The sequence below is a fragment of the Macrobrachium nipponense genome, chromosome 5 (genome assembly GCF_015104395.2).
Source record: "Macrobrachium nipponense isolate FS-2020 chromosome 5, ASM1510439v2, whole genome shotgun sequence".
In the NCBI taxonomy this organism is placed as follows: Eukaryota; Metazoa; Arthropoda; class Malacostraca; order Decapoda; family Palaemonidae; genus Macrobrachium; species Macrobrachium nipponense.
In genome coordinates this window covers 91,580,508-91,590,507 of record NC_061107.1, presented here as the reverse complement: position 1 = coordinate 91,590,507, position 10,000 = coordinate 91,580,508, and the positions used below count along the sequence as shown (strand labels likewise).

Below are 10,000 nucleotides of genomic sequence, written 5' to 3'. Positions count from 1 at the left end.
GATGACGAGACATAGAGACACAGTGTGTCTCAATACTTTGAGAACTAATAATATTTCTATATTGCAAAGAATAGCTTTCGATTCACACTATCTGACTTCCTTGATTATAAATTCACAAGAAACTCAAGCGAACCACTACGCAGATGTGTGTGATCAATATTCCTTGATAATTTAAAAATAAAATGTGCTTACCTTGAAGAGATCTTGAGTTATCTGGTGGTGAAGACAAATCTGAAAAATGCAAAGGAAAACGAAAAGTTGAGAAACGTCTTTAACCTTTTAAAAAAATAAATTGATAAATAATTTTTTTAATCATTCGTGTTAAGTAAAGATGAATACATTTATGTCTTGGCATTACAAAGTTTTATAACAAATATGATTTTTGCAGGCTACATGCTGCTCTCATTTGCACAAGATGTTTTCAAGGATGAAATAGTTTACAAAAAATCATGGGAATAAAGGATGCTTAAGACGAGTTTTAGGTCACGAGGAAAGACAAAACTTTATTTCGATGGTTTATGTAAGGATACTTTTCCTGGACAGCGAATAAGAGCTCAGAAGAAGATTGAAAACAGGCAACAACCCTTGAAATTCCTTGAAGAATTCTTTATTTACAGCTACTCTTCTTAGAATACCTGTCCTGCACAGAGGCAATTATTTAAATAGTTACGCCTTTCACGGATATTGTCTAAAATCACAAACACTGCCCCATTCAGCAAAAATAACAAGAAACTTCTGTTGTTGGAAATACAGGTAAGCCTGACCTTCAGAGCATGCAGCATGAATCGGAGCGAGTCTTGTATTTTGTGAATCAATGCAATTGCAATAACCTTGCAAAGGAAAGTCAATAATGATGGACAGCGGTCTGTTCTGTCGCGTTTGCTTATGGTACGGTGTAAGTCCAAGTCGGGACGAGGAAAGATTGGAAAGTCAAGGATCTTGTAAATAACACACACACACACACACACACACATATATATATATGTATATATATATATATATATATATATATGTATATGTATATATATACGTATGTACGCATGTATGTGTATATCTCTGTATATATATACATATAAAATAAATCGGACAGCGAGAAGACTGGAGATCAATTTTCTTCCTTCTATTTACACATACGTTGCGGAAATCCTTTACCATCTTCAGGGCTATGAATAGAATTAATTCTATATATAGCCATGAAGATGGGAAAGGATTCCCGAAACGTAGGTGTTAATAAAAAGAAGAAATGATCTCCAGTCTTCTCGCTGTCCTGTTTATTATTAAACTTAAGCTCACCAGGGCGAAAATAAATTCTTACAAGTTATGACATATATATAATATATATATATATATATATATATATATATATATATAATATATATATATATATATATATATATATATAGAGAGAGAGAGAGAGAGAGAGAGAGACGAGAGTAGAGAGAGAGAGAGAGAGCAAAGACTACGTACATAAATACTTACAAAGTATATATAAGTAGGTATATGACCGTTGTAACATTCCGAGCATTTCGTAATTAACTCTAGTCAGTAATTGATGTACGAGTCCGTGAATAAATTTACATCAGGAGTAAATGGGCGGCTTTTGAACAGAGTCTAATGACATTTTACCTTCTTTACGATGAATTAATGAAAATTCCGTTTTTGATAAACTCATTTTCGTGTATTTAAGAGGACTGGTGATATTTATGCTGCCGAAAGAAGAAGAACTTTCCCTTTTATCATTTAGGTTTTAAGAACAAAATAAGGTGATTTTTTTTACTAATTGAAAAATAGTACGTGCGCAGTTAGTAACAGAAGACGATTTATGAAGATGATAATTTGCTCAAAAACAAAGTGTGATATTCGTGTATAATCTTCCCCCTTCTCCTCCTCTCTCTCTCTCTCTCTCTCTCTCTCTCTGTCTTTCTATTTCAGTGTCTCTGCCTCTCTATGTATATATATATATATATATATATATATATATATATATATATATATATATATATATATTATATATATATATATATATATATGTGTGTGTGTGTGTGTGTGTGTGTGTGTGTGTGTGTGTAGTGTGTGCTCGCGTTGTTGGGGGCGTGTGTGAGTATGTTTCTACAAGCATTCTTATTTCCATATTCAAGATAGTCTATACAAACGGGGGCCTTCCCCGTGAGAGTACATCATCCCCTGCGAAGCATCCCATTCCACTCACGTGGAAATCGCTCGGTGATTTATTTAATGGCTACTGGCGTCCATCTTTTCCCATGTATCCGAAGGTTTCTTCATTTTCATTTCTTCCTTTTTTTCGCTTTATCCGTATGCTTGAATTTAAGCAATGTGTTTTAAATTTTACTTTGAGAGTTTCGCAGGAATTTAACCTCTGTCTATGCCAGAGTCTAATTGTGTTTATTGCATGATCGCACAGATATTTTCAGTATAAAAATAGATCGGCACACACACAATATAAATATATAAGCATATATACACACTCCCACATATAGCTACATATATGTATATATATATATATATATATATATATATATATATATACTATATACATATGTATATGTATATATATATATATATATATATATATATATAAATATATATATATATATATATATATATATATATATATATATATATACCCGTTTTATATAATATTATATATATATATATATATATATATATATATATATATATATATCTATATATAAATAATATATATCATATGTATATATAAACATTTATAAAACATAATCAACGCACACAGGTATATTATATATATATATATATATATATATTATATATATATAATATATATATATATATATATATATACCGTTTATCACCTGAATGTGGTGAGGGTTGACCAATGCAATAAAAACCAGCATGATGTTGCAGAGAGAGAGAGAGAGAGAGAGAGAGAGAGAGATTTTTGTTATACATAACCAGCGGCTCATGCAAGGACCTCCTCTTAATGTCTTCTGCCGACATTGACAGGAGAGTTAATTTCGAAAACCCTCTTTTAAGAATCAAAATATCATGAGGATCAAGAGGTTGCATACACACTGGATATGAAATAGCCTTAAAATGCTGACTGCCTGAGATGTTATTGGTAAAATTACAACAACACGCTCTTTGGGGAGGATGGAATAGTACAGAACAATATATAAGGTACTGTTGTGGTCATATCTCAAGTAAGACCAGCTTACGGGTCGTGTGTCATTGTCTCTGAACAGTTCAAATATCTGTTAAAAGAATACACTGCCGGTATCTGGGTCCTGTGGAATTGTGGCAGGCTGTTTATTTATTTGTTTGTATGGCGTTTTTACGTTGCGAGGAACCAGTGGTTATTCAGCAACGGGATCAACGGCTCTACGTGACTTCCGAACCACGTCGAGAGTGAACTTCTACCACCAGAAATACACATCTCTAACACCTCAACGGAATGCCCGAGAATCGAACTTGCGACCACCGAGGTGGCAGGTCAAGACCATACCGATCACGCCAGCTGGGTTATTTAGCAGTGTCTTTCTGCTGGTATATCCGTCCACACCTGTATAAACCTTTTCTCTGCTGACATGGTCATTGATAATATAATTCTACCTTTAACGAACGTTCATATATTGCCACAGACTGTAGGCGTGGAATTAATCAGCATACCAACGAATTTTTTTTATTATTAACCTGCTTTTATACACTTGCTATTGTTCCTAATCTCAGCAGTGCGTTGTAATGTGTTTCAGCCATGAAATTGTAGATTATCTTCCTAACAGTGCTAGTTTCTTCCACAGAAGGAAGAAAAAATTTGTTTATATATGTACGTATACTCATGCATTTATATTGTGTGTGTGTGTGTAAGTGTCTGTGTGCGCATATATGTAAGCATATATACATGTTTTCACGTTATTTCCATTCCCCCTGTAAAGATATGTATATGTATATAGTTAATGTTAACATTTGCTACCTATACACAAAGGATGGATTCGTTTCGAAAATTGTCCATTTTCATTTCACATAAGTCTCTTGTTTATTTCAGGAACCATCTATATATGTGTGTGCGTGTGTGTGTGTCAAATATTAATCGCACCAGACAATTTTAATATTGGCCACAATTAATTCAACAAAGCAACACCCAGGAAAACAAAAAAGAATAAAAAGCTTGTTATCAAAATAAGCAACAAAGACAAGTTCACCTTCCATAGAACAACCACTTCTTCAGCAACAGCACCAAACAACAAGAAGTAAAGCAACGCTGCCAAACCCAATTTGGCTCCGTATAACAGAAGTGATATTTTCAATTAGGATTATTCTCTAATTAACAAGAGCACACGGCTGGAATCCGCGCGAATCCTTATCAGTAATAAATGAAATTAAGTGAATTACGCAGTTACAATTCTGGATAATTAATAGGCCTATCAGCATCTCAGAAGAAGGCCTATGAGCATCTATGGATTAATATCGTATGGGGAAACTCAACGAAACTCGGCGAGATTATGACGGAGTAACCTAATTAATTTCGAAGCCAGAAGCGGTGCCACCATATTAACATTGTCGAAGAAAACTGGAAGTCTGGAATATCACGAAGGCTGAGAGCTACTCGTAAACTGCTTCCACCCTTCACCCTTCAGATTTCAGATGGAACAAAACAAGCTTATAATCTGGGCGATTATTGCATGTTATTACTCAAATGGAAGGAGGGAAAGGATGATAATAAAACTAATAAAACGTAGGGGGGAAAATAATTTTCCGTCTGAACCACATGCTATGTTTGTCATCACTTATCACTGGGGAGCAACAGAGCTTCGTTTTGGGGAGGGGAAAATAGGAAAAATGAAGAGCGTTTGCTTTTGTAATTACGGCATTTTTATTTATAAACATATTCTTTATTTGGTCAATATTCCTAACAGCGCCGAGAAAGCATATGATGGCTCCACACCTTATGTCCAATTCACATCATTGGGAAAAAAATATACATAATTCTTGACTTGCTTAAACAACAGTAATGTATCAATAAATCTTACTATACATATGGAATATACTTCATCATCTTAGCTGATATAACCTATAAAGGTAATTTCCCTATATAAGCCTAGGAGAGGCATAATAGACTATCTCATTTGACTCCCTATTTATATCGGATATGAGGGAATCAATCGTTGTAGGCTGATGGTAAATAGGCTGTTTCTCCTCTCAAAGGAAATTCTCATTGACTCAAATGAGGATAATTTTTCAATCACGTTGTTCCTTTAGCCAAATCAAGAAGAAAAAAAAAGATGGGGAAAAAGATAGGAAAAGATTTGATGTAAGGCTCAGAATAACATCGATTTACATGAGACAGTGTTGGTCGACTGCAGAACAAATGTCTAATCATGTAGTTTATGTGAAGTTTTCAATAATTACTCATGCATACATGCATACGAATATATATATAATATATAGATATATATATATATATATATATATAGATATTAAATAGATATATATAATATATATATATATATATTTTTATATATATATTATATACATATATATAAATATATATATATATCTATATATTATAGAATATTATCTATATATATATATATATTATATACTATATATATATATATCTATCTTATATATATACATTAGATTATATATACATATATATATATATATATTCTATACATATATATAATATATATGTTATATATAATATGTAGTATATATATATGATATATATATATGATATATTGTATATATATATATATATATATAGAATATCTATATATATATTTATATATATAGATAGATATTATCTAAGTATATATATATATATATATATATATATATATAGTATATGTATATATAATATCTATATATATACATATAGTGCGTTTGTGTGCCTGTGTTTTTGAGATAAAAGCAGGAATTGAATCGCTTTTGTTTGGTACACCTTATTGAAAACACCCGTTATTTTAAATTTTGAATTAATCTTGTATCTATTTATTAACTTGAGGGCATGTTTCTTTATAAAAAAATTATATGAAGACTTTCGCTGCGCCAATATTTCTTCTCAAAGTGAAACCTTTCGAGAAAGCCGGTTAAACATGGTGGGTAATGTCCGTAGAGTTTACGAACTCACTGATACTTCTTGTTTCCTTTCGTCTGGTTCGTATGCATACTGATCCAAGTATTATTTATATGCGAGAGTATTAATGTGTTTCAGAACAGACTCTTGTATTAGTATTTGTACTTGTATTTACACACATCTATGAATGGTGAAGTAGAGGAATATCAATAGGCTACGTACAGTTCAGAATGAGTATCACACCCAAGACGAATATTGACATTTCTTATGTATTATTCATTATGCTATAAAATATTCACTCTTGCAAGCAGGACCCACAAAAACCACTGAAAGCTTTGATGTCTTTGGAATCCAACACTCGTCACGTAATCCAATTTAGTCTTTCTTCTTCAAAAAAAATTTTAATGCAGAGATCATTTTTTGGTAAATTGCCATGGATTCATAACTCATTTTGGAAATTATCTAAACGAAAGAAAATAATGAAGCACTGATTTAGTTTTCCACATGAAAAAGGGGATATAATCTATTTAACATAAAATTATGTAAATCTACATACATTTTTATTATGTGATAGTAAGGTCAGTGTTTGAAATACGCGTGAAAATTTTCCAGACATATTACCTTAATCCAAACCTGTCTTTACTTCCAGGTGACATCATATCTCCAAGATCAAAACTGACGAGGAGGAGAAAGGCTACAAATTCTATGAATGCGCGAAGGTTATAGCAAATAGCCCGAACTGGCCATCAGCACTAACTGGTCTTGGAAACAAGAAGACAAATGCTCAACAAGAAAAGACTGAAAATGAAGGTAAATGACTTTAAGAAATGATGCACGAGTGGAGAAGCGCTTTTCAGAAGAAAACTGGTGTTAATGATAATTTACGCTGAAGTTATATGAGCAGACCCGGCTATATTTTCAGTGCGGGAAAGAAATGAACGTTTATGATCTTCTTTAAATAAAGGATTGACCTGAAAAGGTACGAGAGAGAGAGAGAGAGAGAGAGAGAGAGAGAGAGAGAGAGAGAGAGAGAGAGAGAGAGAGAGAGGAAAATTCTCTTGGGGGAGGTAGACCAAGCACACGGGAAAGCATTCAACTGCCATTCTAGAAAACATGTTTCCCAGATAGTTCTAAAATGAACGCATACTTGGCTATTAAAAGAAAATGCTCCAGTGATTTAGGAAAACGTTTTGTGTTCAATGTTCGAAAATGTCCCCCAGGTATAGAGGGAAAATTTTAACTGTTGGTTAAAGAAAATGTGCCTCGGGTGGTTCCAAGCTCAGATATGCTTCCTGGAGTGACGAAAACCTAAAATGAAAACAAACCTTGAGTCTTAATATGTGATGAAGGTCCGAGGATGGATATGGGCTACTTCGTGGGCGGTCGTGGGACTATGGGCGTTCGTCACTCTCCTCGTGGCCCTGGCCTCACTGGCCGCCCTCTTCACGCCCACGTGGTTCGTCCGCCACTCTCCGTCGCCGCCCGTGATGTTTGGTGTATGGGCGTGGTGCGTGGGCGGCAGTGAAGACCAATTATGCGCAGCCGTGGGTCAAGGACTTGGCGACATGGAGGCGGCTCTGCCCTCTTCTGTGTGGGTGATGGTGGGCGCTCTCTACGGCGGCGGGGGAGCCTTGCTGGCCGTGACAGGCCTCTCGTCCCTGTTGATGCCCTTCCTGCCCACGATTCACGCCCGGGCCGCCCTTGCGCACGTCGCTGGAAATATACAGGCGGCTGCAGGTAACTTTCAGTATTTTCATTATCTCAGTTGAAGTTTGATTACAATTCACTTTTACAGGCGACAATCCATAATTTACTTCTTGAAACTTAACTACCTCAAATTTAGATAACTAGGCAATTAGTGATTTTTCTAAGGGACACACTTAAATATTTATGATTTGACTTCTTATTTTGCATAAACGATAGAAAATTAATGTTTTTTTTCTATCTAAATACCATTAATTCATTAACCATGTATGCTTCCTATACTGTTTTTCTATCAGATCTTTAACTAATAGAAAATTGCCGAATATATATATAAATATATATTATATATATATATATATATATATATATATATATATATATGTAGTATATGTAGATAGATAGATAGATAGATAGATAGATAGTAGATAATTTCCTGTATAGCTATATACTCGTAAAAGTAGAAAATGTTCAGCATTTCGCTAAAAAAACTTTTTGTTGCTCAAAGATTTTTAGCAGCGTCTCTCATCCTTCGTCCTAAGAGCTCAAGGAAGGTTTCGTATCTTTTATTAAGATGGCTTCTGTCATCCTCAAGCGCCCCACAGAATTGTTAGTGCATAGAATTTTGACACATTCAGTAAGCTGTTTTCTGGGTACCTTTGTTTCGCCATGAAAGTCTACAAGGTGACTTTTTATTGATCCTGTCTGTGCGTGCATGTGACATCTCTCTCAGACAGCGCAAGCGGTTTATCCAATATATGTGATGACTGTCAAGGAATAATTCAGATCTTTGACTTGTTACACGTTAACAGTAATCTCATGACAATTGTAATATTTTAACCACTTGTTTACTTGTTTGTAATTGTTATGTTTGATCATGAAATGTAAATATTTCAGTCCAGCATGATTATGGACGAAGTACGGTCCAAAAACTCGCTATGGAGACAAAATTTCGAGTAGTGAAGTGAAGAGTGACTGCATAACATTGGAAAAACCAATGTCAAAATAGTTGACAAACTGCTGCCTACATATATAGTATATATATATATATATATATATATATATATATATATATAGATATATATACATATATATTTGTGTGTGTGTGTGTGCGCGCGCGCGCGAGCGTGTATATACGTAATCTCCGGTTGTTGTAACAGGACCTTTGGATTACCATATATTTTTGTAAGAAACGGCAAAACCAAAACAAACGATGTTTTGTCGATACACTTTTTCCAAGAACGCGTAAACCCGGCAATTTGTGCACAATAACGTACAACGCTAATGAATCAATTAAGCTTACAACTAGGGAGCAACTCTGGCTGGGACGGCCGCTCTCCATAAATATACTTTATGGGCAATTTAAATCAGGGTTGATCACCTAATGGCGTATCATTAAACGGAGGCGGAGAGAAAGAGAAACGTAATGCTAATTCTCGTTAATTAATGACAGGCGACCTTCTCCACATTCGGAGCCTTTGACTTGCTAATTTATGCCTGCGTTCACCGCATTAGTTGTGTGCCGGGGTCGTTGCAAGCCAGTGAATGCGCATTGTTCTTGCTGCAGAGGAGTCACTGTACTCCAATCCGCCTTTGGGGGGAGACTAAGATGCTTCATTTCACAGAGGCAAGTGAGGCATTGTCCTGCCTAATTGTTCGTGGTCTGAGGATATTTTGTTGTTTACTCTTACGGTTTTCATAATCATTTCCTTGATATTGATACTATTCATAGTATTTATAAAGCTCTCATAATCACTTGAGGAACTAAAATGGTGATAAAAAAAATTACAAAAAGCTGAATTTTTAGATATATTTTCTTGCCATATAATTGAGGGCTATTAAAATAATTAATTCGGTAATGTTACAGAAATCACATTTATTCATAATACTGAAATAGTAGTTGTAACAGTGGTAATAGATTTTTGCAAAGATGATGATGTTGATAATACTGTAGACGAAAGTAAAAACAACTGTACTATTTGAAACTATCTGATTATTTTATAGCAATGCCATTAATCGTGTAAAAATCAAAATTGATGTGTATATGTATATATGCGTATATATATATATATATATATATATATATATAATATATTATATATATATATATATATATTATGTATGTGTATATAGCATATACACAAACACACACACACAAACGCATATTTATATATATATATATATATGTATATATATATATATAACATGTATGTATGTATACATACA

The 10,000-nt window shown here is 33.8% G+C and overlaps 1 protein-coding gene across 1 annotated transcript in view; it reads left to right on the top strand.

Annotated features, from left to right (window-relative positions):
• The window catches only part of LOC135215510 (LHFPL tetraspan subfamily member 7 protein-like), a 43,655-nt gene that overhangs the window by 8,376 nt on the left and 25,279 nt on the right, over positions 1-10,000 (top strand). Inside the window, exon 3 of the mRNA XM_064250318.1 lies at positions 6,723-7,810. Coding sequence (XP_064106388.1) covers positions 7,417-7,810 — 394 coding nt within the window. The 5' untranslated portion in view covers positions 6,723-7,416. The remainder of the gene's footprint in view (positions 1-6,722; positions 7,811-10,000) is intronic.